Source organism: Aspergillus foveolatus (assembly GCF_047715535.1).
Source record: "Aspergillus foveolatus strain CBS 279.81 unplaced genomic scaffold BDW70scaffold_5, whole genome shotgun sequence".
NCBI classification, from domain to species: Eukaryota; Fungi; Ascomycota; class Eurotiomycetes; order Eurotiales; family Aspergillaceae; genus Aspergillus; species Aspergillus foveolatus.
In genome coordinates this window covers 300820-325728 of record NW_027396069.1, presented here as the reverse complement: position 1 = coordinate 325728, position 24909 = coordinate 300820, and the positions used below count along the sequence as shown (strand labels likewise).

The 24909-nt window shown below is 49.1% G+C and overlaps 10 protein-coding genes across 10 annotated transcripts; 4 read left to right on the top strand and 6 right to left on the bottom strand.

The window, feature by feature from the left end:
- Nucleotides 1–376: 376 nt before the first annotated feature.
- Nucleotides 377–3465, bottom strand: BDW70DRAFT_170160 (DNA ligase (ATP) CDC9; the record flags this gene model as incomplete). Its single annotated transcript, XM_073742862.1, has 3 exons — nt 3147–3465; nt 1225–3043; nt 377–1156 (listed from the first exon to the last, which is right to left on the bottom strand). Exons 1-3 carry the CDS (start codon nt 3350–3352, stop codon nt 377–379), a joined length of 2805 nt encoding a protein of 934 aa, XP_073599668.1. The 5' UTR covers nt 3353–3465.
- Nucleotides 3466–3823: 358 nt separating this feature from the next.
- On the top strand, nt 3824–7461 carry BDW70DRAFT_147574 (uncharacterized protein; the record flags this gene model as incomplete). Its single annotated transcript, XM_073738737.1, has 2 exons — nt 3824–3856; nt 3922–7461. The coding sequence occupies 2 exons, from the start codon at nt 3824–3826 to the stop codon at nt 7459–7461; spliced, it is 3573 nt and encodes a 1190-aa protein (XP_073599667.1).
- A 112-nt stretch (nt 7462–7573) lies between these two features.
- On the bottom strand, nt 7574–9781 carry BDW70DRAFT_128985 (translation initiation factor eIF5). Its single transcript, XM_073735529.1, has 2 exons — nt 9628–9781; nt 7574–9548 (listed from the first exon to the last, which is right to left on the bottom strand). The coding sequence occupies exon 2, from the start codon at nt 9120–9122 to the stop codon at nt 7851–7853; it is 1272 nt and encodes a 423-aa protein (XP_073599666.1). The 5' UTR covers nt 9123–9548; nt 9628–9781; the 3' UTR covers nt 7574–7850.
- A 227-nt stretch (nt 9782–10008) lies between these two features.
- On the top strand, nt 10009–11080 carry BDW70DRAFT_128984 (putative isochorismatase family hydrolase). The gene is made up of 4 exons (XM_073735528.1): nt 10009–10122; nt 10184–10199; nt 10271–10324; nt 10393–11080. The coding sequence occupies exons 1-4, from the start codon at nt 10092–10094 to the stop codon at nt 10913–10915; spliced, it is 624 nt and encodes a 207-aa protein (XP_073599665.1). The 5' UTR covers nt 10009–10091; the 3' UTR covers nt 10916–11080.
- On the bottom strand, nt 11047–13577 carry BDW70DRAFT_94150 (uncharacterized protein). Its single transcript, XM_073745234.1, has 2 exons — nt 12654–13577; nt 11047–12585 (listed from the first exon to the last, which is right to left on the bottom strand). Exons 1-2 carry the CDS (start codon nt 12853–12855, stop codon nt 11147–11149), a joined length of 1641 nt encoding a protein of 546 aa, XP_073599664.1. The 5' UTR covers nt 12856–13577; the 3' UTR covers nt 11047–11146.
- A 123-nt stretch (nt 13578–13700) lies between these two features.
- Nucleotides 13701–15329, bottom strand: BDW70DRAFT_128982 (SGNH/GDSL hydrolase family protein). Its single transcript, XM_073735527.1, has 7 exons — nt 15311–15329; nt 15231–15252; nt 14647–15177; nt 14556–14595; nt 14422–14500; nt 13972–14368; nt 13701–13920 (listed from the first exon to the last, which is right to left on the bottom strand). Exons 3-7 carry the CDS (start codon nt 14768–14770, stop codon nt 13787–13789), a joined length of 774 nt encoding a protein of 257 aa, XP_073599663.1. The 5' UTR covers nt 14771–15177; nt 15231–15252; nt 15311–15329; the 3' UTR covers nt 13701–13786.
- BDW70DRAFT_156514 (putative MFS transporter) lies at nt 15129–16845 on the bottom strand (the record flags this gene model as incomplete). The annotated part of the gene is made up of 4 exons (XM_073740199.1): nt 15129–15252; nt 15311–16055; nt 16112–16535; nt 16594–16845. The coding sequence occupies 4 exons, from the start codon at nt 16843–16845 to the stop codon at nt 15129–15131; spliced, it is 1545 nt and encodes a 514-aa protein (XP_073599662.1).
- A 1377-nt stretch (nt 16846–18222) lies between these two features.
- On the bottom strand, nt 18223–18813 carry BDW70DRAFT_128979 (uncharacterized protein). Its single transcript, XM_073735526.1, has 2 exons — nt 18470–18813; nt 18223–18435 (listed from the first exon to the last, which is right to left on the bottom strand). The coding sequence occupies exons 1-2, from the start codon at nt 18625–18627 to the stop codon at nt 18342–18344; spliced, it is 252 nt and encodes an 83-aa protein (XP_073599661.1). The 5' UTR covers nt 18628–18813; the 3' UTR covers nt 18223–18341.
- A 405-nt stretch (nt 18814–19218) lies between these two features.
- On the top strand, nt 19219–21574 carry BDW70DRAFT_147570 (uncharacterized protein; the record flags this gene model as incomplete). Its single annotated transcript, XM_073738736.1, has 8 exons — nt 19219–19313; nt 19403–19655; nt 19698–19985; nt 20054–20272; nt 20341–20492; nt 20544–20717; nt 20764–21132; nt 21196–21574. 8 exons carry the CDS (start codon nt 19219–19221, stop codon nt 21572–21574), a joined length of 1929 nt encoding a protein of 642 aa, XP_073599660.1.
- A 759-nt stretch (nt 21575–22333) lies between these two features.
- BDW70DRAFT_128975 (universal stress protein) lies at nt 22334–24503 on the top strand. The gene is made up of 3 exons (XM_073735525.1): nt 22334–22890; nt 22944–23334; nt 23387–24503. The coding sequence occupies exons 1-3, from the start codon at nt 22616–22618 to the stop codon at nt 24038–24040; spliced, it is 1320 nt and encodes a 439-aa protein (XP_073599659.1). The 5' UTR covers nt 22334–22615; the 3' UTR covers nt 24041–24503.
- The last annotated feature ends 406 nt before the right edge of the window (nt 24504–24909 follow it).

Genomic DNA, 24909 nt, shown 5'->3' with positions numbered 1-24909 from the left:
TATATCCTTTGGTTTTCTGATCATTATTCTAGAGGATGGGCATGATTAGTTTAGCTGTACAACAGTACGTGTACATGTACTTGTGATATCATTTTTGTGGCAATGAACCATGATTGGACGACACGCCCGGTATACAGGACAAGATGGGAGACGATGACGTCGAGCAATGGTGGCACAGAACCCTGAAAAGGCGAAACTATTTTGCTTTGTATTTCTTGCCACGTTTGTTTCGGATGGACACAAAGTACACTCGTGTGGTTGACACTTGTATATAGTAGTAAACCAGGCCGCATCTAACGCCCGAATATCCATATGCACTCGAATAACCAAAGTAACCCTATTAACAGTAGCCCTGACAATGATAGAATGCAAATAATTAATACTCGAAATCATCATCCACCCCACCCTTCCCTGAACCCTCCTTCGCCACGGCCTCCTGTTTCCGATACATCTCCGCAACAGCCCTGGTAGTCGTCGCCTGCTCAGGCTTCTTGTCATCACGAACCTTAATGAACCTCGGAAAGCGCAACGAAACACCCTTCCCACCGCCTCCAGAGGTGCCCACAAACTCATCCGCAGCAGCCTTGTACCGCGGACTAAGCGTGAGATCAGCGGTTTTGACTTCCCAGACATAGCGCGGTTCAAGCCAGACATCTGGTTGGTCTTTGGGGACCGTGGAGTGGCTGTAGAAGGGTTTTGGGCGGTCGATTACGAGGGGCGAGAGGGTAGCGTGAAGTTCATCGAGCATAGCTTCCGAGAAACCCGTGCCAATATTGCATATTGTCTCGTATGTTTGCGAGTTCGGGTTGTACGCGGCTAGGAGGAAAGCACCGTAGACGGAAGTGCGTTTCCCGCGGCCGTAGTAGGCGCCTAGAACGAGGAGGTCAAGGGAATCGCCGACGCCGGCGAGGTAGTCCTTTTTCACCTTAAGCCAATTGCGACTGCGTTTAGAGGGTTCGTAGCCGCTTTCTTCGGTGTCGAGCATTTTGACCATGAGGCCTTCGCAGGACGCCTTGACGGAGTCGTCGAGGAGGGTTTGAATTTGTTCGAGGTCGTTGGTGTTTCCGTATTGGGCAAACTGAAATTCGCCTTCGATTGGTTGGAATGAGGAGTGAAGGAGATCGCGGCGCTGGCGCAGGGACTTTTTGACGGTAGGCTATGTAGGAGTAAGTAATGTCAGTGGTGCTATAATGGTGAAGCGGATTTGAATATAAATATACACACCTCTCCGTTTAGGAACAGAAGGTCGAACGCGAATACACAGACCTTGACCTTGACGTCCTCTGCCTTGACGTCTTTCCTCTTTCGAGTCATTAGTTGTTGGAAAGGGAGCACTTTCTTTGCTTCCACGTCCCAGGCGACGGTCTCGCAGTCCAGCACAAAGCTCTTGACACCGGGCTTGATCCAGGTGCTAAGCTTAGCCAAGACATCGGGGTACTTTTTGGACAGGTCTTCAGAGTTTCGAGAGAAAATGGCAGAAAGCCCGGCGCTCTCCTTCTTCAAGGTAAGTTGAGCGCCTGGGTAGTTTTTCGTTTCGTCAGGCGCGACGTAGTGGATCTGAGCTCTCTCTCCGTCGTACTTATACTCGCATGTGAAGTCCTTGCCTTCAAAGCGGTCTAGGACTTCTGTAATGGACTTGGTCGGCTTAGCAAGCATAGGTTTGATTGGAATACCCGGTTGCAGCTTGCAATGTTCGCGCAGGTTCGACAGACCATGTTCAAGCAGGGCAGGAATAATCACCTCGTAAGCAGGCAATTCGCTGTATACAGTCTTTAGGATTGCCTCGCCTTCGGCTAGTTCCTCAGCAGAAGGGGCCTTCTTGCCCTTTAAAGCAGCCTCATGGGAGACGACGGCTTGGGCAAGTGCAACAAGAACAGTCTTTTCTGCCAGTCCAAGACGCAGCTTGCCCTCAAGGAATCGTACGATATATTTAGCTTCACTCGGGCCACCCTTATTCTTGGTGATATCGATTCCCTTGCTGCCTTTCCCTGTAGTTGCGGCATCTGCAGCGGACAGCAGCTTCTTAATGCCGGAAATCTTCTTGTCTTGAGCTCCATGACCCTGAACCTTCGCAATGTTAAGCAGACCCTCGTGCACTCCACGAACAGTCAACGCTTTCGGTTTAAACATTGTAGGTTGGTTCGACCTGCTTTTGGCCGCAACCAGGCCCAGATCTCCGATTTCATGCTGGTCTGCCTTGATCACAGCCAGGCTACGGCCAGTACTTTCGCCAATCGCCTTCATGATCAAGGATTCACCAATGCCCAGCTCGATTCCAGCGTAGTCAGCGGCAAGCTTATTGATCATTAGTTGTACAGTAGGAAGAAAATCTTGAGGAGTAAGACGAAGGACTTGTCGGAGAAAAAGGGAGCAATGAGCGAGGATCTGAAGTCGTTTCGTTGTCATTTCGATGAGAGAGAATGTAGTGCATAGAGCAGCGTACGGAACAGGCTCCCCAGGCTGCCAGTCAGGATACGGATCGTTTCCGCTACCCTTTATAGTTGCTTGAACTTTTTCAATCTCCTTTTTCTTCAATCCAGGTTCCTTATCCGCTTCATCCTCGCTAGCAGATAGTCCTTCTTCCGCTTCTGAAACGTCGGGATTCTCTGGTGTTTCCTCTCCAGATGCTTTTACCACAATTTCTGGGGAAGGCTGCTTGACCTGGGGTTTTCGGCCTTTCGTGCTTTCAGGAGGGGACTCAATCTGTGGTTTGGCTGCGGGAGTTTTGTCCGATGACTTTCGCCGCCTCTTGTTGCTGGGCTGTATTTTTTCGCTTTCATCGCTATCGCTTATATCCTCGCTCTTGTCCCGTTTCAGAGGGTTTCGATCTGCACCCACTCTCATCTCAGGCTTTACCTCAGAAGCCTCCGCCGTACTGGCTTCGTCACCGCTTGTTCCGACAGCTGATGCATTTTTTGTATTTCCGTTTACGGGAGACGGTTCCCTGTTCGGCTGACTTGCAGAAGTTGTCTTGCTTCGATTGCCGCCAAAACTAAGGGTTGTCTGCTTCTTCGGTGCGTTGGAATTGGATCCAAAAAACCTCCTGTATATCTAATAAGCACAATTAAATAACATTAGGGATTTAGGAAGCCCGAATATAGTCTTGTAAGACATACCCGAGAGTCAATTGCTGGTCTTTGACGTACCCCAGGGTTGCCTGCTTTCCTTCCTTGGGTTCTGGCATTTTTGAGAACCGATTGGAAGGTTGGAAGACCGCAGGCACAAGTCTATTCAGACGCGCTAAAGTGTACGCAATGCTTCGTATCTGAACGTATTGATAACGGGAGACACAGAGGTTAGGGCAAGCACGTAAAGCGAATGAAACTTTGCTGCGAAATGGACTTTGGGTCATCGACAATTTAAGAAGAGCAATTGAAATTGCAAAGTTGCAGGCTGAAGCATAAGTTGTCAATTTGTGCGGCGAGGTGCATCAAATATTAGCAAATAACCAAGCATGCTGGTGGCCTTGGACATGAATGACTGCCTGGCAGGCTGTAGGCGACAGGCGCCTCGATATCTGAACGCGACGAGACGCGACCGTCTCACGTGATCCAATATCGATAAGAGCCTGTGGCAAACAGAGCAAACAACAGTCTACCGCTATATCTGACGGCAGAAAGTGCGGGCAAAAGGCGGAATGCCAATGAAGATGGTATTCAACCAGTACGAGTTCTCGTTTCCATCCATAAAGTTATTTTGTTGACCACTGGTAGATCTTATTATTTGTCCGGCAGTGCGGAGTCTGTCTATATCTCGCTCGCACTGGACCAGATGGATAAAACCAACTAGTCCAGCGTCGCCGCATTGTATGCTGATAGGCCAGATGGATAGCTCCCGTCAGAAAGCTTTCAGAAAGGTATCACTCATCCAAAACTGCCTAAAGAACACACACTAGGATCGATAGGCTAACGAGAACATCAGCTCCGAGAACCATGTGTGGAGCTAAGCTCTGTTGGATTGAAGTTCCGTGGACATCAAGCTAGCCCTGGTGATGTTCTGAAAGCACTTCGTTCCGTGTACCATGTCTTGGATGAGCTCGCTGAAGAGCATGCCTTGGATGAGAAGCTTGCGGAATATGCATTCTTCCCCTTGGCGCACATTTTCAATGAATCCAAAAGGTCAACCGTCAATGTCTTGGAGCTGGCCATTAACTGCTTACGGTTACTTGTCGCGGAAGGATGGAAAGCACGGCTGTCCCCCCAAATGGGGAAGCAGCTAATCATCCTCTTGACTCTTGTTGTGGGTGGAGCTCCGGATAGCACAAAGAATGACCGGATTGTACAGACATCCTCTGTTGAACTGGAGATAGCAGGGTTTAACTGTCTGTTTGCCATCTTTGATGTACTCTCCGGACCCACGGCGGAAGAGACAATTTACCATGAAATTGGAACCGCCACGATCGTCGACCAGACCGTATATCTCTTGCTCGAGGCAATTGCTGGTAACCGATCTGATGAGCTTTGTATCTCTGCCGCCAAAGCTCTTGAGGCACTTTACCGACGTGTTAGCAACCGCGTCGTACTCGCGAGTATCATGCCCCGGACCGTGTCGGCATTGACAAAGGTGTTGAAGCCTACGACACAGACCAGGCGATCGTATAAGCTACTTGCGATCTGCCTACGTGTACTCTCTGGAATGTTAAAAACAGTTCTTAATGACCGGGCCAATTCGCAATTGCCGGAAAAGTCTGCTCAGCCACAGGGTGCTGACGAGACACTAGTGCTTGACGAGTCTTGGTTGAAAGCAACGACTACTCAAATCAAGCTCGCCTTAACCCAAGTTATTCAACTGAGGCGGCATGATCGAGAGGAGGTCCAAGCTGAACTTTTGAACCTGTGCATCATGATCATAGAGGACTGCCTCACTACATTACAAGAATCGATACCTTTGCTTGTCGAGACCATCGTTGTACTATCGATCCTAGATGAGCAACAGATGCCAAACAACGCATACTCAACCCTAAAACATCTAGCTACCACTTATCCAACGGTGCTAGATTCACTGAAGAACTCTCTGCATACCTGGCTTACTGCATTCCCGAGGACGATGCAAAGTAATGATGAAACGGCTAAGCAATGGGCTATTAAGCAGATAACAACTGCTTTTCAGATACTGTCTGAACTTCAGTCAGATTCTGACCTTCTTACCTGCGATCTAACAGCCGGATTATGCGACAGTGTTGCTGTGATCGCTGACCGCGCGACCAGTGCACTTCAGCCATTGAACTCAGATCTGGCAAGCAATCAAACCTTAGAGATTTTAGGCGCCGGGAAAGAAAGTGTTACCTTCTCACCCGTGCTGTTGGACCACAAAAGTCAGCAGCAGACTCTCAAGGACCTTCGGGGGATGATTTCCCGGCTCAACATCTCTAATTCTGCTAATAGTATTACGCGGCTAATCATTAAGCGTATTTACCAGGAGCAGGGAAACTCAATAATCGCACCACTATGGCTGGCCACGACGTTTCTGAAGGATACCACGCAGTTTATGAGCAGTTTAGACGACTTCATCACTTTGGACGACATCGAGCCTTCGCGTCCGTTCTCTACAAGGGTTAGTATGATTGATGAGCTCTATTATATCTCCTTGCCCATCCTCAATGAAACAATGGGAAATGAGGATAGTGATTGGCGAGTGTCAGCGCTTGCCTTAGAGGCAGTTGCGCTCCAAGCTCAGGAACTGCGGGAAGCTTTCCGCACTGAACTTATGGATGCATTATATCCTGTTCTGGAACGTCTAGCGTCCAACAACCAAGCCCTACAAAGGCACGCAATGACATGCCTCAATGCCCTTACACATGCCTGCGGTTACCCTGATACTAGCACCATGATTGTCGAGAACGTTGACTATCTCGTCAACTCCGTGGCTATCAAACTGAACACTTTCGATGTATCGCCATATCCTCCACAAGTCTTGCTAGTGATGGTGAAATTATGCGGAGCGCGACTTGTTCCTTACCTTGATGACCTTGTGGACTCGATCTTTGGGATCTTAGACCTTTACCACGGATACCCAAAGCTTGTTGAACTGATGTTTAAAGCACTATCTGCTATTGTCGAAGAAAGCACGAAATCTCCCTCAATCCTAGCGATTGAGAATGATACGGGGAATGCACCAGATCATCTGAAACGAAATTATCAAGAACTAAGCATTCATACCCTTGCGGAAGATTTCGCTCGCCGAAAAGCCAAACGCACTGAAGATGCCGAGTTGGCAGGAGATGATGGACTTTTAAATCATCCAACCCGGCCTTGGGCTGAAGAACGCGAAGATAAAGCCCCAAAGGAGATCCTTGAGAGCGACTCTCTGTCGGATATCCTGGGCAAAGATGAAACGGAGCCATTACCCCCACCTCGTGAACCAGAGGATGCAGAAAAACCGCCAAGCAAAACGCACTCTCTCCTCCTTCATATTGTCAAGTCCCTTCCCTTGCATTTGTCCTCACCGTCACCATATCTCCGTCGATCCTTGCTGTCCATCCTCATCGACGTTCTCCCCGTCCTCGCAGCAGACGAAAACAGTTTCCTCCCGCTCATAAACGACCTCTGGCCCGCTGTCATTTCGAAAATCAGTTTCCCTTCTTCCATCGGCAGCACCTCATCGTCCTCATCAACAGCCCTACTAAATCTAGGGAACGATACACCTAGCGAGAGCACTGGCGCTCGCAACAACCAGCGGGACCACCAGAAACAGGCGGGTCTTAGCGACGAATTTGATTTCAAGGAGGAGACCTTTGTAACTACCACCGCCTGCAAAGCTGTCGAAATAATGTTCAAATCAGCCGGAGATTTCATGGCGTCCCGCGTCGAGGCTGTATTCCCACGCTGGGAGCGCATATACAATCGCGCCTGGGAAAAAGTTTGTCAGGATACGGACAAGATCATCGAACGGCAACAAAGACAGTATCTCCTTGAAGAGCCAAATCCGGACGAGTCTTCAACAGCACTCTCTACCACACACTTACAAACGCGCTTTATCCAATCCCTCTCCCTAGCAAAAGCCGGCTCATCATCCGGCTCGCGCGCATTCACACCGCACCATATCCTCTGGCGAGCGCTCATCTCGCTCTTCCTAACCATGCTCTCCCACGTGCGTCTCCCTCTAGCAGTCGGCGATCGAATCTGCCTCATTCTCGGTGAATGGATAGCTCGATACGCAGGACCGGGGTACTACTCTTCTCGTGCGGCTTCTCTATCAAAGGGTAACGACAACTACTCCGCTGGCGCAGGGGCAGAAATTAATTCGATTGAGAGCGCCATTCAGGCTATGGAGACTTGGAACTCGGATCTAACTTGGTTTATATTTCAGCAGCAAGATGTCAAGTTTGGAGACGGCATGGGGCCGAGGAATGGTGCAAGGGTGTGTGAGCAGTCTTTGCAAAACAACGATTCTGGTACTGCACCGTTGAGTTCGGTGGCTTTCAATGGAGGTCGGCTTCGATTCGCGGCGATGAATTTTTAGGCTATATTGTTAAAAGTGTTTTAAGAGTCCTTGCAAATGTACATATAGAAGTGCTTTAGTTTCCAGCCTTACTAGTCGTCTCGAATATTTATCAGCATGATGATGGTCAATTGGATAATCCTACATGTACGTTTCTCGAAAGGTCGAAATAGGCCAAATTCAGGCATAATAGCGGAAAGGTAAGAGCAGAATTTGCAATTCAAGACTAAACTAGGACCACAAGGGTCTTCTGGTTTCATCTAGTTGAATCAAACAAGAATTGACAGTTAAAAAGGTTGGCAATCTGGGCGCATTCACATAAAGAGGGACGCAGGGTCGGAAATAGAAGACGATGAAGTATTTAAAGTCAGAATTTCCCTGAAAATATACTGTTGCCACAGACAACGAATTTACTCGTCATCCTCGCTCTCTTCCTCACTTTCGGCGCTCTCAAGCCACTGGAGAAAGGGCTCCGCAGCCTTGCGAACCTTCCTGCTGGTCTGAATGTCCACATACTTCTTGCTAGCCTTAGAGCACCAGGCCTTGAGAGTTTCCTCTGAGACCAGGTCGTTCTGGTAATAGCCGAGCAGGACAGCGGGAACTTGGGAGATAAGTTCAGGGTGCTCCTTGCCGAGGAAACGCTCGGTGCCGCCGAGGAAGGCCTTCTCGTGGCGCTCAGAAGTGATCATCTTCTTGAGCAAAGGGGCGCGGCCATCGACCTGCTTGGCAATCTTCTCATCAAAGATGGTTTGAGCAAGAACTGCCAGGGTCTTGTGCTTGGTTTCGATACCGAGCTCCTTGGCCTTCAAATAGATCTCGACATCCTCGACCTTAGAGATACCGCCCTTCTCAGTAGCAGTGTCCAAAACCCAGCTACCGAGTTCATCATAAGCTGTAGGGCCATCGGCACCCTCATCGTCTCCCTCGTCAAGAGCAAGAGCGCGCTTCAGGTCGTCAGGGAGTTCTTTGGCACGAGCCTTCACGGCCTCTTCCGAGACGTCAACATTCCAGTTGTCGTCCTCGATTTCATCCTCCGCCTCAATATCCTGAGCGGCAGTGTTAATGCGACGAGTAAGCTCATCGTCGCTGCCGGCTTCGAGTGCGCCATCCTCATTCTCATCGCCATTGTCTGAGTTGCTCTCGCCTGGGCTCCCATTGTTTTCTCCATTCGCAGCCTCCTTCTCCTTGTTCCTCTCGCGGCGAGTCTTCTTGGTGGACTTATCCTTCTTGCCCTTGCCGGAGGTGTTGTTGCGAAGGATGAAGGTGCTGAGTTTGAGGCGGGAATCAACATCCGAACGCTGACCACAAGCCTTGCAGTCCAGGATAATTTTGTCGTCCTTAATGATGACATCGGTCTCCGGGTTCTTGCACTTCTTGCAGAGAACAAATTTGGTAATGAATCCGTCAAGATAGTCTTGTAGCTTCCGGGAATCATGGGCGCCGTTGATGATCCAGCGGTCATCGGTAGGTTTAGCGTTGGCCTGGGCACCAAGTTCGAACCCAAAGTACTTGATAACATAGGCAGGTGGACGGCTCAAAGACCCAGCAACCGAGTTCAGGTTGACGATAACAGTCTTAATACCGTTACCCTTGCCTTCAATCTTAGACTGCAAGGGCTCCATCTTGTAACGGTAGAAAGGATCGGAAACATCACGACGGATGTTGATGTTGTTGGGAGCCATGATGACGGTTGTTGTAGACGAGAGACGAGAGTTAATGTTTCAGAGGATTCAAAGGGGCGATGAGAGGCGATTGAAGAAGTGGGAGGGAACCTGGATGAAAGATTTCTTCAAGAGACAAGACATACGCCGCGAGTTACTCGATTATTTCTTGGTGGTGAAATGGTGGCGGTTATCTAGACAGAATTGCTAGAAGTGGATCGAAGAAAAGGCAGGAGAGAGCCTTTACGAGATTTCAGCCACAGGACTTTGAGTAAAAACTACAAGGTTTCGATATAGAGCGAAACGTTTGCAGCTTGAGCGGCAGGTGGTGTTCGAAATCTCTGACGCAGGACGAATACATAGACAACTTCTCGGGTCTTTCTTGATTCTGTGGCTTTCTCTGGCCGGAAGAGAGACAAACCAACGGGTGGTTTTTTCTAGAGGAGGCTAAGAAGACAGGAAGTCAGACTTTTCTGGATCACTTAATTTGATGGTGAACCGACAGTCGACCTGTGCAAGTACTAACCAGAGTTATGGCTGTAATAACCGAGAAAGCGAGTTTGCAGCTTCCGGATTGTAGTTTGACGATGGATCAAGGTCCAAAGCTGATGGTAAAATGAAGCTGGTATGGGGAGTTGAGATTGGGTGGTAAGAAAAAAGAGGAGAAAAGAAGAGCGTGGATGAAGAAAAGGAACCGACCGGTTTCGCCAAGCATCAGTCTTTCCTTCTTAGTCAGGATGAAAAATGCGCAAGAGAGTCCCCACGATGACTCATCAGCCATATTTCCCGACCAAAATCCGACCTGAATCACATGTGTAACTTCTTGTGGCCTTAATTTTGAGGTTACAAACTCAACTACTTCCCCGCACGCCCCCGCCTTCCAATTCATTAAATACTCCAATTTCTCGACATCCTATCCTTCTTGTGAAAGCATTCTTTCGTCAATTTGCGGCAAAACAGTTTCCTTGCATTGAAAAGCAGCAAAATACAATGGCTACCATATCAAGAGCCTGTCGCATCCGTAAGTTTCGCCCTCAAACTCATGATGCGAAACCAACCCAACTAACAGCGTAACAATCCAGGCAACCCAGCGGTCTTGTACGCAACCTTAATTGTGATGGACTTAACCCCTAGCGCCCATTTACATTACTAATTATACTCTGAAATAGTATCTGCGATATGCAAGAGAAGTTCGAAAAGGCCATCTTTGAATTCCCCAAAATGTACCGAAACATGAAACATATACCCTCTCCTTCCTGTTCCTGTCGGGCAGCTCTCTAACACAACCTAGAGTAACAACTACAACAAAAATCCTCCGCGCAGCCAACACCCTCTCCATTCCGATTTTTGTCACCACCCAAAACCGCGCAAGACTTGGCGCCACTGTTCCCGTTCTGCAGCAGCTTTTAAACGGCCCCAATGTCCGTGCCGATATTGACAAGACGCTATTTTCGATGGTCACGCCAGAGATAGATGGGCTTCTATCCGTCCCGAAGAAAGGCGAAGCCCTAATGGATGCGATCATTGTCGGCATTGAGACACACATTTGTGTGACGCAGACGACGCTGGATTTGCTGGAGCGCGGGCATCGAGTGTATGTTCTTGTTGACGGTGTGAGCAGTATCAACGCGGAGGAGAGGGGGATTGCGCTTGCAAGGTTGCGGGATGCAGGGGCGATTGTGACAACTAGTGAGAGTGTTTTATTTGAGATTTTGGGGGATGCGAATCACCAGCACTTCAAGGCCATTGCGGGGCTTGTGAAGGAGACCAAGGAAGAGACTAGGGAGGCACTAGAGAAACTTTCGAAGATTTAGAGTAAGGTCTGTTTTGGGGACGTGTGTCCGCCTGTATGTATTAATACGCTAAGATGCCTGCTATTACATGTTATGAAAACATAATCAGACGACATCGACAGAGCGTCCTCATCCAAAACTTTTGCTTACGCTAGGTGCGAGTAATCAATGAAAGCCGTCACGGTGGCCGGGTCGTCACAGAGATGTTGTACTCTGATATATTCCAGGCAGGGCATACTTAAATCCGAGAAATCAGGACGCGTTCAGCCATGGGAAGGCCGAGGCACCTCCAATTGGGTTGGGGGTGAGTGGCTTCCCCGTTCGACTTTCAGGCGACGTCATTGTTGATGCAGGTTGTGATGATGGAGGCCCTGTCGCCTCGCTGCTGGAAGCACCCGGTGGCCCAGTAACCGAAACACTTCGATTCGTAGCTTTTGAGGGCCGGAGAACCTTCATCGGACGTGGACGGGAGGACTTCCCTGCTCCAGCGGCATTCGCGTCAGTCTTTGTGTCGCGCTTCCATGAGCCCCATACACCAGCGGGCTGCACCTTCACAACACTGTCTCCTTGTGTGTCGGTTGATATGCCAGTTTTGGCCGGAACCTGCGGGCTATCATCTTTGCCATTCCTTGAATCATCCGTCGGTTCTGCGGCTCGACTATTCGCAAACTCCGACGCAAAGTCTCGACTGGGAGAAGAAGCCGGATGAGCCTCTTGCGAAACGCGAGTGCGCTTCCCAATTACACCAACGGCGGGTAGGTTTTCTATGTCTACACGTCCACTCGTCAAATCAAGCGATGTTCGAGATATATCTCCTGATGGGGTCATATCTCTCGATACAGTGTGTAGGTGTTTGAAAACAGAGTCATTCTCGGGCCGTACCAAAGGAATAGATACCTTGTTCCTTTCGTCGTCCACCATAATAATCTTGTCTTGCGAAAACAGGATGTCAGCATTATGGGCACGAAGGACATCACTGCCAAGGATGATCTGGACCGAGTTATCACCTGTGTTAACATGTTGAACAAGGAAACGGATTGTCAAGGTGGGGACCTGGGGGGCAGGACTACTAGGGCGCGATGAAGCCTGATGCACACTGGCTTCAGGAAGGTACATTGGAAGCTTGATATACTGCGAATCAACTTCTTGTACCAGCTGTTCCTCAAAACCCAGCTTTCGAACCATGGCGTGGCTCAACAGTGATCTATACGATCCACTGCAGGCAGCCGCGTAAAGAAGTGAATCGTTGGAGAAATTTGTGGTCATCCAGCATCGGATAATAGCTGGAACGGGGCCTAGTAGAAACAGACCTGGCGGAGGTATGAGAGGCGAATCGCTCAGCATTGAGCCCATTATCCTGTTGGTCGTCTCTAAACCCAGGCTATTGGTTCGGGCTGAATGATGAGAATATCCTGACGAGCTCTGCCTTCCGTCCGAGCGGTGTGACAAAGATCGCTCGGTAAGAGGAAGGCTTCCCATCCCGCTTCCGGTTCTTATCGGAAGCTCACTACTAGAACGATTGGCCTGTCCGTAATACCCGTGTATGGCACTTTCATCAAATCGAACGCTATTCGCTCTCGACGTACCCCTCCTTGGTTCATCTTCAGGATCCAAGGCCATGGGACCCATATTGTGATGTTGTCCTTGGTCGAATCCCTTGAAAGTGTCGACTGTAGGCTGGAATACGGGCTCTGTGGCAAACATGAGAAATGATTAATCCAAGTGTCATCGAAAACGAATGCAAACGCATATAACATACCCGTCGATATCGTACCTCCAACAGAGCTTGGAAAAGGTGACAAGGGGCCCCAGACACTTTTCAACCTTGCATCCTCGTCCCTCCGGCGTTCGAGTCTCGCAATGCGTTCCGCCTGCTCAATCTGTGTGGCGTGCAGGTCTTTTAACTCTTCAAAAACGCGCCAGATATCGTCGCGTGAGGCAAAAGGATACTGTGCATCCATGTCCGAGTTTTGAAGCAGTGGACCTCGCTGCGGAGGCAGCCTTGCTGGAAGGGAATTGACTCGAAGGCGCTGAGCAAAGAGTGGCCAGCGGGGATCTCAAAATATCGAACGAACAGACATAAAACCAGACTTGAATGTCAGACAAAATCAGTAGTGACGGCACGAAGTTCTCCAGCGTACGATTCCAAAGTCCAGCCAGGCCACGTTACCGCTCGAAACACCTCCACCCTCGTAGACTGTGAGACGGCCCTCCGGCCGTCCACCCGAAATGCAACTAATGAGTATGCGGTGTGCCTTTGAGACTTTAAGAAATCGTCAGGAGAGAGTGGTAGTTTTATCAAGAGGAAGGATTCTAGCGAGCGGTATATCGATGGACGATTCGGGGCAAACGGCGATGCGGTAATTCGGGGCGGATAAGCGGTTCTTTTGGCGTAGATTTAGCAAACGTTCAGTTCGAGGGCCGCCGGCGACGTTGAGACTTTGTTCGGATATAAAGATGGACTGTTGGCTCAGGTCGGGACTCCGGATTATTTTGTAACACTAAAACTGGGCACGGGCTGCAGAGCAGGCTTCTCTTCCGACGGGTTTTGAAGGCAGGGGGCAGGAGCGACGTCGTCGGGGAGGTGTTTATTTAAATTCGAGGATAGGCAAGTGCTAGCAGTGTATATCAAGTTAAAGGGCCTAGATACCGAAAGGCAAGGGCGGTTGGTTGAGAAAGCCAGAATGACAGGAGACTAACACGAATGAACGCGGGACGGGAAATCGTGAGGGGAGCGTAACATCGACGACACTACATCACAGCCTTGGCGGCTTCAATTCGATTCTAAACCGCTTTTGGAGCTATCTTTGACTCAGATATTCAATATTTATCTAGATATCTAAATAACCACCCGAATCTAGCTAATAATGGCTGAGCGATTGCCATTTGCTATCATTTCGGAGCCTCCGTCCATGGCGGGTGCACATAGGGAAGCTTCCCCGGCGCCTGGTCCGGCCAATTTGCTTTGATCGCCCCAACAACCTCGTTGTATACGATCCGATAACCGTCTGCCGTGAGATGCAAACCTGATTGAGAGATTAGTACCAGGACTACCTTATGAGGAGGATAACACGCACCGTCCGTGAATAAACTCGCAAACTTTTCATTATTCGGCGCCTCTCTAGACCCGATAAGAGGGTCTCCCTCCTTCCAACCAACGGCCGCCATAAAGGCTGTCCAGAGATCGACCACTGGAATATCCAAAGATTCGGCGACTTCGCGTGCAGCCTGCGCATACTCCCGGGTGCGGCTATTTTTCCGCGTGGGATGGACATTGCCCTTATCCTCGTCGAAGCTTTGCAGCTGGTACTCGTTGACTGGAGTCGGAGTAATGATAATGATGCGCGGCCGCTGGGCAACTGTTGCGGGGTGTTGGACTAATGAGACCAGATTCTTCTTGTATACATCCAATGGGACATGCTGCTTGTTGTCGGATTCGAGGAGGGAGGCGTCGTTGGCCCCAAACCAGATTGTCTGCAATAGATGTCAACAACTAGAGTTCTCGTTGGTGGGTGATCTAGACATACCAAAAACCGAACAGTGGCTGCCTCAGGGGTTGGGAAGAACTTCGGAAACACCTTGACTGCATGCGCAGTAGTATACCCGCTGCAGAGACGGTCAGTACACAAGCATGTACCTCATCGAGTGAACAGTTACGCACCCGAATCCGCGGTTAATCACATCGAGGGCTCTCGAGTATGCTATGACGCTGTCAGGACTGTCCGCAAATTATATGAATAAAGAGCACTGACCATCCTGTAGCGCAGGCTGGAATCCGAATCCCTGGTCCTGGCTAGAGGACATCTGGGTGATCGAGTCTCCGAAGAGAACGAACTGATCGTAGGGTTTGTAAAATGAGTCTTCAACGGCAGACATGGCGCCGGGTCTCTTTGTGAGCCAGAATCTCACAAGCGTCAAGGAAGGCTCAGAATTCAAGAAGCGTCGTTTCCTTTATCTTGGAATGACGTTTCTTTGTAGTCCGGCTTATAGGTGGATAAACTCCAGACATGCCCCGCAATCAATTAAGCTTCGGTGATCGCACCACCGAATTCGGAACATTTGTGCCTACCGAACACTTGAATTAAATATGTTGATATAATGCACCAGACATTCGATTCCCAGCATCTGGAATTTAGCAGTCGAAGTGAGAACACAGATGGTGCCTCGAACAACCATACAGGTAGTGGAGCTAAAGTCAGAATATGTACCCTATGTACCCCTCGAAGTTTATCTCCTAACGCCATTTGGCCCCCAAAACATGAACCGGAATAATGAGCAGAAAGCTGAAAACGAACATTAGACCACCAGAAACACCTGAGCTCGCGGCAACACCAACATTACTGAACATGTCGGGGAACCTGGATGGAGCGATTTAGCACTATGTTGCAGGACCAAAAGAGAAAAGGATAGACAAACCAGAATGGCCCAATAAATCCCCATATCTGTCTCACGAACGTAACGAAGACCCCAACACTACCGGAATCTTGGGGGTAAGAATCCACAGCATACGTGACTAACACAGTGGTGACAACCTGATTCCCGAAGGCTGCTATCGCCGTGCCAATAATTGGTGAAACCTCCCAATGACCCTCAGCTGCTTGTTGCGTGCAGACTAAGAACACGACCACGCCGACAATCGTCAAAAGAACACCTGGATAACTAAGCCATAGACGGAATTCCGGCTCTGGTCTGGTTCGAAGTTTGTGTGTGCGGCGGTTCATCCAGATATCAGACATGGAGCCGCCAATCTGCTCGCCGAGAACAGTGCCAATTATGACCCCAATAAACTGGAGCCCGAGTTGTTCTGCGTTGAGGCCAAATTTTTCTTGCAGCAATTGGGGTACTTCTACGGTGATTAGGACGCTGCCAAATAGGAAGACCATTGCGTATGCAAAGACCGGGATAAAGACTGTTGGGCGAGTGACTAGGGTGAGTGGGTGGTAAAATTCACTGAGCTTTAACGGAGTCGGGTCTATGCGTCGGAAAGGGAGGCACAGGCTGCGGGAGATGAATGATGACTGGTCCTGATTGCTGCTGATATAGCGAGTTTCAGCGCCGAAGAAGAGGTATAGAGCGAACTGCACTCCGTTAATTATGGCAAGGACCCAGAAGACCCAGCGGTATCCAGCACGGTTCGTGACAAATCCGAAGATTAGTGGTCCTGGGATAACGAGGATCAGCTTGGAGGGGCAGGGGCCTTTCAGCAACGAGACTTACCAACTGGAACACCTAGGGTAACCATCAACGTCCAGATTCCCATATATCGACCACGCTCTTTCCGAAAGAATGTTTCTGTTACAACCGCACTCCCAATAGCGGCCGCAGGTGAGATGAAGAATGCAGTTAGGGCTCTGCATGCGGCCATCGAGGCGTAATCTGGGCTCTTTGCGCAACCAATATTGCAGACCAAACTCAATATGGTAGACAAGAGGAATATAGGTCGACGGCCATATCGATTAGATAACGGCTTCCAGAACAATGGCGCTCCACCCAAGACGGCAATCTGGAGTGAAGTCAGGTAACTGGCTCTTTGCATAGATACTCCCAGGTCAATGGAAATATCCTCGTATGCGGGGATTATGGAGGCCGTGAATGTTGACATGCAAGCGTGGAAAGCGACGAGGACGAGGTTTATCACTTTCTACCAGAATATGCATTCGTCAGTGATGAATCAAACCCTTATCCTGCATTAGTCGTACCTTCCAGAGCGGCCAGTTGTACGGGTCTGCGTTGGATGCACTTGGAAGAGGATCCAAATCAAGAGTTCCGTGACGCAGGAGCAGGTACTCGCGATGGGCTTCTGATAAATGGGAAGCCGCTATTTCGGAAGCGGGAGGGCTGCATTTCTCATTTGCTTCTTCGACAAACTCGCTGGCGTCCTTCTCCTTAGTAGGATCATTATTACTGTTGAAAGGGAGAGTAGATGGGGCCTCAGCCACATCGGATACCATCTTGCCGCAACTAAGAGACAAAAGGAGAGGAAAAACTAAAGGATGATGAGGCGGATCGGAAAGTGATGATCTGGGGTAATGGCAGGCCCACCCCCAGATGGAGAGGGGGGACCCCTAGATATAGCATCCCCAGATTTTGTGGCGAACTTGAGCTGACAAACTTAGAGAGCTTGCGCAATGCCTCCGCATTAATAATTATGTTGAGTGAAACCGTTGGGCAAATGTGGGAATAGGGGGGATGAGAAACAGAAGTGTAGAGATCGTGGGGAGTCGTGGGGATAGCCTCTAGTCCCCACAGGACGATGGATCCCTCCAACAAGGAGCTGTCTAATAATATGCGGTAGAAAATCTAACCGATGTGGAAACTCTGAGGGATGTATACTTAGTGCTGATCAGGAGCAGTTGATGTCGTGAGGAAGGACTAATGTGCGGAGTAACGATGGTGGCAGGATGGCAATGCTAAGCTTTACTTGAAATCGCTGCCACAAAGCTTGCAACGAACTCGGGATTACTAGCCTTGTCCAAGGCTTCTTGTCCAAGCTCGGATTTGCACTGTGGGAACCTGGCTCTCCCCCCATAAAACAGAGTCCTAAGCATTCCGCTGCCGATAAACATATTCCTGGATTTCACCCTATTGGGTGCCCTGCCAACACCCCTTGAGGTTCTTATATAGGGCCCGCTCAGACAATATTTGAAGCCAAAGACCAGCCCCATCGGAGCAGATGTTCAATGTTGATATTGAGTAAGATAATAGTAACCGGCCTCCTTACAATAGCGGATGAAATACTGACCCTGGGAGCTCCAGGATTAATATAATATTGACCAGACCACTGATGCCGGCTGAGAGGAGGTTGAAAATGGTGCAGTGATGTACCTTAAGCCTTAAGGAATACTAGGAAGAGTGAGAATGGATGAATTCCCTGTATCCAGGTCTTGATAGTTCGAATGCCTAGAAATCACGTCCAGGGGAATGGTTGATATACTGGGTCCGGCCGGCTTTTAAGTGATACTTCTATTTGTGGCCAAGATTATCTTAAAGCCTGTATTCGTATCTCGTATCCCAGGGCTGTGGCAGCTCACTGCTCGAGCCGGGAAGCCACGTCTTATAGGGGCTTAGGGGCTTGAATATATTTCGTGGGCTCGTGCGTGCTTTTGGGGCTAGGATCGATAACCTGCGGTCCGGACTGGATGTCTGGAGGGATGCTTAGTAAGAGAACTAATGATCCTTTCAGCAGGGTAATCTAGACATACTGGCACAGTAAGCAGGCATCAATCGTGAGTCTCTCTATAGACTGTCACTCTCATGTTCCTGGTTTGTTATATCCTGCTCGGCAGATGTTTCGGCGCGATTCAAGACTAGAACTCGCAGCAGAATCAGGCTCTCTCTCGATAAATCAAAAGACTCCTCGTACAAATTGCTTATGACGAAGTCTCTGATCCGGGTTCTTATTTCCCCGGCCTTTAGCTGGTCATATTCTTATATTGTGGACTTAGGGTTAAGACAATCCACTGCTTGTGCTATGCCAGTTAGGCTTACATAAGTGAGACACTAATCTGGTCACTGTCTCCCAATATTCGATACTGCAAGGACTCGTCAGGAAAAAAAAAAACCCTTGTCTCCCACTCGACGAGCAATGGCTTGGTGTCGACCTTACAATAACAAGCCTTACTGCCCAGATGTGCCTCAGTGGTTGCGACGCCTCGAGCACGCAAGGGAAAAGCATTCCTACGACTGGCAAGAGATAATATTAGCATGAAAGATAGAACACTCCCTAGACTCATATCACATATTAAAATGTGGCAGTGACATTACTCGCTGTCTCTTTGCACGTATGATGCGTCCTTGCCGCGAGGCAGCGACCCGAATCTTAGAGGACCCCGCCCTTAAGCAAGTCTCACGGTGACCAGTATGGACACTGGGAGCAAGGCCGCATTTACATTGCGGGATTACAGCTCCGTCGCCATTAAATATTAGAGTAGTAGTCGATAATGCGGCTGAATGGGATCTCCTACGCTGATCGTCTGTTCCTCATTCTTTTTAAAGCAAGGCGCCAGGACATGGGGTGATCTTTGCTGGCAATCATCTGCAGCAGACAGGTGCCAATGTAGGCTCTTTAAGCAAGGTTCGACCCCGAGCGTTGACATGGACACCCAACCGGAACGTACCTTTGTTTCCGGTGAGTCGGGCTCGAATCCGACTCGACTGTTGGGCGCAGGTGGGTAGGATGAATGCTTCTTTCCATCTTCGATTTGGGCAGAAAGGATTGAGACTTCCGAAGGTTCCCTTCTGCGATTCCTTGGCATTGATGCGACTTAACCTTGATTTTCACCAGGAGAAATCTTCCCGGCATTATGAGTGGTTGACATGTGACAATGCCCCAGTTCAACTGCCCGCCATGTCACGGGTCTGACCGAGCTCGTCTGGCTTCCGCCCAGTCTATGAGCAGGCTGGTGCTAGTGCAGCTTAGGTAACCCTCTGGAGCACTTAGGAGTATTAGGGGCCAGTATTAGGAGCCATCTTGTGTTTAGTGCCTTTTCTTTCTCTGGGATAATTCAGATACTCCGGCTTCGTTGTCACAACAGCCTACTTCTACCCAGCACTTACGGAATCATGCCCAGATAGCCTAGCGCTTCCTCTCACCCCCTACACCAAGGCGCAAGATATGTCGTCTCGGCCCTTTGAGAGGCCACTCCTGCCGGTGCCTTCTGCTGTCGCTTCGCCAGTGGGGAATACCATTCGACCTCGCATCAAGAAGGCTTCGTTAGCTTGCACCGAATGCCGGAAACGCAAATCAAAGGCAATGCTTTCGGTTCTTTCTCTTTCCCGTCTCGTCTCATTGACTCTTTCTTAGTGCGTTGGTCTTCCTCCCCCCTGCGAGCGCTGCCGTCGCCAGAAAATAGAGTGTATCCTCGACGAAGAAAGTGATCGTCGCCGTCGTGGCGTCCTTGAGCGTCGGCTGGATGCCTTGGAGCAAGATCGCACGCTCCTAGTGAGGTTGGTGGACAGTATTCGCGATGGAAGCCAGGAAGAGGTTAGTAGAGTTCTGAACTATATCCGGAGCGACGCTTCACTAGACGACATTCGGCGATTTCTGGCCCAAAGCCCATCACCCAGCGAGGCCGAGCATGTTCCACGGCAGGTAAGAACGCCACTCACTTACCGGGTTAGGAATTCTACAAACTATGACCGAGTGCTTAGTTTTAGTAGAGATTCAGTCCTCTCTACCATGTACCGGCCTGGCCATGGACCTCAGTGACAGACGATAGCAACTATATCTCCCATCTCATCTCTCTCTACTTCTCTTGGAACTCCCCCGTGCAAAAGTGGATTGAACGCGACTTATTTATCAGAGACATGCAGAGCGGGAACATAGACTCACCATTTTGTTCTCCCTTTCTTGTCAATGCTATCCTGGCGGTTGCATGTGTACGTAATATTCGCTGCTGAATTGATACCTACAGTGCAAGAACTATTGAATAATTCTGCGATTCTAGTGCTACTGCGACGTGTCTGAAACAAATTCCGGATCCGACGTTGTCCTACCCGGGAGACTGGATTTCCATGACGAAGCAAAACGGCTGTTGGGCCAGGAGGAAGGCAAACTCTCTTTGACAAGCTTCCAGGGTCGCTGTGAACTATATTTGAGGTGATGACCTTGACCAGTTGGTTCTGTAAGGCATGCTAAATCTGCTGCTAGTACTTGGATTATGGGCATGCACATGCTTAGTTGGCAGTACTTGGTCGAAATCGCGGACTGTGCCCGACAGCTCCAGGCTCGAAGGAATACCATTGCAGTAAGCGCTGACGACAAAGCCCAGGAGCTACTTCTGGCTCTTGATACTGCAATCACCGGTTCCTTTAGTGCGCTCTCGTAAGTCCACTTAATACATCATCTCACAGCAACTGACCGGTTTCAGTATCATTTTTTCTAGTTTGCACAAGCCTTCCATCATGCTGAAACCCACTCTCTATGATTTGCGGCCTCGAGACCATACCCCAAAGGACGTGTGGTGGCCATACGGTGTCGAAGATGGGTCACCAGCGATGCCTGTTCCGATACCAGCACACTCAAATTGCGTTAGCGCCGAGTTGCTCAAACTACAACTGGTGTTGTGGGAGATATCGAACAACCCTTTTCAGAATATAGAACAACTGTGCTGCACCAAGGAGGAGATGGCGGAGATTTTTCACCAACGCCTGAAACAATGGGTCCTCGAACTTCCCGAATGTCTGACGCATGCGAGCTTACTAGACAGCGCATCAACCCCGGCGGCTCTTAATATGCAGTAAGTTGATATTGGCTCCTATTACTTTATATACTTTAGCTGCTAACACTGCTGCCCTTCCAGTTTAAGCTATCACAGTGCCGTGGTCAACGTATTTGAAGACATTAAGACCGCCAACGACCCGTATTCCCCTCTAAATGAAGTGCAAGCCATTCGTCTATCGTCTGCTCGTATCATATGCTCTCTCCTGGAGATATTTTGTTCCCGCTGGTCTGTGCATTACATGCCCTTCATCTATATACGCTACGCAAATATTGCGTTGTCCATACTGCTTGCGGACCTAGACAACGCGGAAAATAGAGAGCATTTCATAAACTCCTATACCTCTCTACATGCGCTGTCAATTCGACTTCCCATAGCAAAGGAGGTTTTGCAGCTCATCGTAGAACAGGCTAGACAGAAGCAAACGGATCTCCCCAAAGAGGTTCTATGCCTGTCTTAACTGAGAGCGCGGAACTTGATGGTTTGGTGCAAGTCTACTAGATCATGATGCCAAGTTTTATGCATTTCTAGCATCAAATTGTGGAATGGGCGTATGTGGCGTTCTTTGTGCTGCTTGTCTTTATATTCGGGTTTAAGAGACACTTTGTATGCGTATTGAAACCAGACAAGTCCAGAGAATAAGTAGGCCTCCGCCAAGGACCTGAATTCAAGCACTAACCAAGGAACAGTCTCTCATACTCCTTATTTTTCAGGGTCTGAATAGAGTCCACTGGTTATAGTTCACGGAGAAGTGATCCTGCTGCACTTTATTCATTGTAATAGATCAAGCTCATTCCTAGCCTGGTGGGTATCGGTGATAATGTCGCCTTCGTAAAGACGACTGTGACCCTTAAATTTCCTCTTGAGGTTGTTTCATCCATCACCCAGCATCGCCATAATAGTATTATGTAAAGATACAATAGTCAATACTGCTAGCTGTGGCTAGTTATGCTAAGTGACCTTACGTAAACTGCACAGCGCTTGTGTATACGATCACCGCCTTCCCAACGCGTCAAGCCCCTCTCCCTTGTTGTCTCATACGACCGACACCCATTCATGACGATAGGAGTGTCCTGCATCCGGCGTTCTGTGCTAATCATGAAAGCTGGAAACAATCTTCTCTCACGGTCCTGAGCCTAAAACGTCTTTTTTTTTTTTTTTTTTTTTTTTTTTTTTTTTTTTTTTTTTTTTTTTTTTTTTTTTTTTTTTTTTTTTTTTTTTTTTTTTTTTTTTTGACTCCGCCCTTAACCCTCCAGGGGTATGACGCTGCATCTACCCGGAGCTCTTGTCCGACTCGTGCGTTATCGCAAACCATGATCTGCAGCTCCTGCATCGTACGACCGGCAGAAGAACTTCAGAAGCTTCATGGCGGTTGAGCCGCCAATCATTGTCTGAACTACGTGATCGAATCACTCCCTTGACTTCCAGAGCCGGCATCTGCCACCGCATTCGCTACGCCCTTTCTGTCTAACCACCTACCCAACACAACATTGCATACAACATGGCCTCCATATCCCCGTATCCGTCGCCTGACCCGGAAGATGGCTCTATATTGCCAGGCCACGAGCGGACTACCAGTGTCTCGGAATCATCCCGCTCCGGTAGCATGAGCATGGCCGATAATCCTCATAGAAGGTCAATCCAGTTCAACATCGAACAGGTCGAGTCGCCTCCTTCGCGCCCTAGTAGCACAACGGGCCAGAAGAACCCTCAGTCTGAGACCCATGGAAGGGATCTGAAGGTTCATGGGCGAGGTTACTCCCCTCCACCGCCCCAGTAAGTTGCCTAATCTCCGTTTTAACTACCTAATTAATAAACTCCGTTGCAAGAACGTACGAGCGAGGGGTTTCCTTCGATACCTTCGATAACCCGGATACCCCGGATTTCTCACTCACTCTCAACTATAAACACAAAGGCTATCAGCCTAGCCGACGCAGCCGCACATTCCTTTGTGGCACCGACCTGAACGATTACTCCGAGTTTGCTCTTGAATGGCTTATTGACGAACTGGTGGATGACGGCGATGAAATTGTCTGTTTGCGGGTAGTCGAAAAAGACTCTAGCATCGCGAGTGATGCAGCGGTCGAGGCTGGAAAGTATCGTCAGGAGGCTGAGAGACTTTTTGACCAGGTCATTCAGAAAAACAGCCAGAATGAAAAAGCCATCAGTCTGGTGCTGGAATTGGCCGTTGGCAAGGTTCATGATATCATACAACGCATGGTAGGTATTTGTCCGTCCCCGATCATGTGTAGCTTTTGCTGATTTACTCTAGATAAAAATCTATGAACCCGCCGTCCTAGTTGTCGGCACTAGGGGCAAGAGCCTCAACGGAGTCCAGGCCTTGCTTCCTGGGTCTGTTTCTAAGTGGTGTCTGCAAACATCCCCGATTCCTGTCATAGTGGCACGTCCTCCGACGAAGAGGGAGAAAAAGAAGAGAAAACGACTTGCCGATCCCACCAGGCGCAGCTACAATCACATTTTGGAAATGAGCGAACAACGGGGAAGCCATATATTCTCTGCCCCGTCGAGCCGAAATAGCAGCGTTTCGAAGTTGCCAGATGAAGAAGCTGCAGTAGCAGCAGCTCTCGGTCTCCCTCAGGCTTATACTACTTCGCGCTCTTCACTTTCTACGTCTGAGAGGAGCAGCGTCAGCCATGATGGACCACTTACACCAGTGCCTGATTCTCTCGAAGCCATCAACAGAACACTCGCGTCAGATCTCTCCGTAACATCTGACGATACGAAAACCAACGGAAATATCAATAAATCGCCGAACGAGATATCATCCCCTGCTAGTGACACCCCGTCGCCGGTAGACGGGTCAAACAATTCCACTCCAGAACCCACCCCTTCAGAGGTCAACATCCCAGTTATTGTGACGGACGGCGTCACAACCGACACTAAGACTAAGCGAAGGTCGGTCTAGTCACGATTTTTATGGAACGTTGCGTACGGAGTTTTACTGTCCCACCTCAACTGTTCCCCTGCATCTCCGGTCATTCTCTTCCCAAGCACGAATGCATCAAACGGCTGCCGTTCATTTGAGGCGCTCATGCAATATGGGCTTATCATCATATTATAGCATAAGATTAACTACATACAGTTAGATACCTAAAGCAAGCATGGAGTTCTTTCTATGGGTTGTTCAGGCAGATACAGATATGCCGATTTTTTTCTCCCTTCATATTCTGCCTTGGTCGCACCATCTAGTAATGCATTTTCGAGCATAATCAGATTATTAACAAGCGTGTGTCTGTTGTCCGTCCGCGTATAGCACAGGTCTGAAATACGACTTGCTAGGTGAAGCACTTCACTGCCAAGCTGAACAGCCCAGCAAGCCGGGCTACAATACGTGTACATTTCCAGACCTAGTCAAACCAGAAACCAGCTGAACATACTAGTCAAATTCAAGCTGGCTGATCAGACCATATGCAAGAGAACAGTGTAGTAGACAGGCCGTTCGTTTGTGGAGAATTTAGTTAAAACCTGAAGAAACAGGAAGGAAACAAATGACCCTAATAACTTTTTCTACGCAGAAGATTTTGTCTAAAAACATGGAGATCTGAAAACTAGAGGGAAAAAAAGACATCGCCAAGCTTTTCGCACTTGGGCTTGATGAATGCACTACACAAGACATGACATGCAGGAACGACGACGGCGAAAAATAAAAACAACCTAGTATGAACATCCTAGTTGAGTTATCCATCCAATGGGTGACCTCTCACAGTTTCCATTGGGGGATTGTCGTGCGCGTTTAATATATACCCTTGCCATTAGGTATCTTTTGAGCACTAC

Excerpts from the sequence above, each read along its gene's own strand:
- BDW70DRAFT_128975 (XM_073735525.1), top strand. The coding sequence starts at position 22,616 with ATGGCCTCCATATCCCCGTATCCGTCGCCTGACCCGGAAGATGGCTCT. Across the intron at positions 22,891-22,943 it reads TACTCCCCTCCACCGCCCCA|AACGTACGAGCGAGGGGTTT; the intron begins GTAAGTTGCCTA and ends CTCCGTTGCAAG. Across the intron at positions 23,335-23,386 it reads ATGATATCATACAACGCATG|ATAAAAATCTATGAACCCGC; the intron begins GTAGGTATTTGT and ends GATTTACTCTAG.
- BDW70DRAFT_128985 (XM_073735529.1), bottom strand. The coding sequence starts at position 9,122 with ATGGCTCCCAACAACATCAACATCCGTCGTGATGTTTCCGATCCTTTC.
- BDW70DRAFT_128979 (XM_073735526.1), bottom strand. The coding sequence starts at position 18,627 with ATGAGTCTAGGGAGTGTTCTATCTTTCATGCTAATATTATCTCTTGCC. Across the intron at positions 18,436-18,469 it reads ACCAAGCCATTGCTCGTCGA|TCCTTGCAGTATCGAATATT; the intron begins GTGGGAGACAAG and ends TTTCCTGACGAG.
- BDW70DRAFT_128984 (XM_073735528.1), top strand. The coding sequence starts at position 10,092 with ATGGCTACCATATCAAGAGCCTGTCGCATCC. Across the intron at positions 10,325-10,392 it reads ATCTTTGAATTCCCCAAAAT|AGTAACAACTACAACAAAAA; the intron begins GTACCGAAACAT and ends AACACAACCTAG.
- BDW70DRAFT_128982 (XM_073735527.1), bottom strand. The coding sequence starts at position 14,770 with ATGTCTGCCGTTGAAGACTCATTTTACAAACCCTACGATCAGTTCGTT. Across the intron at positions 14,369-14,421 it reads CAGCCACTGTTCGGTTTTTG|ACAATCTGGTTTGGGGCCAA; the intron begins GTATGTCTAGAT and ends CATCTATTGCAG. Across the intron at positions 13,921-13,971 it reads TGCGAGTTTATTCACGGACG|GTTTGCATCTCACGGCAGAC; the intron begins GTGCGTGTTATC and ends TCTCTCAATCAG.
- BDW70DRAFT_94150 (XM_073745234.1), bottom strand. The coding sequence starts at position 12,855 with ATGGATGCACAGTATCCTTTTGCCTCACGCGACGATATCTGGCGCGTT. Across the intron at positions 12,586-12,653 it reads TGGAGGTACGATATCGACGG|AGCCCGTATTCCAGCCTACA; the intron begins GTATGTTATATG and ends TGTTTGCCACAG.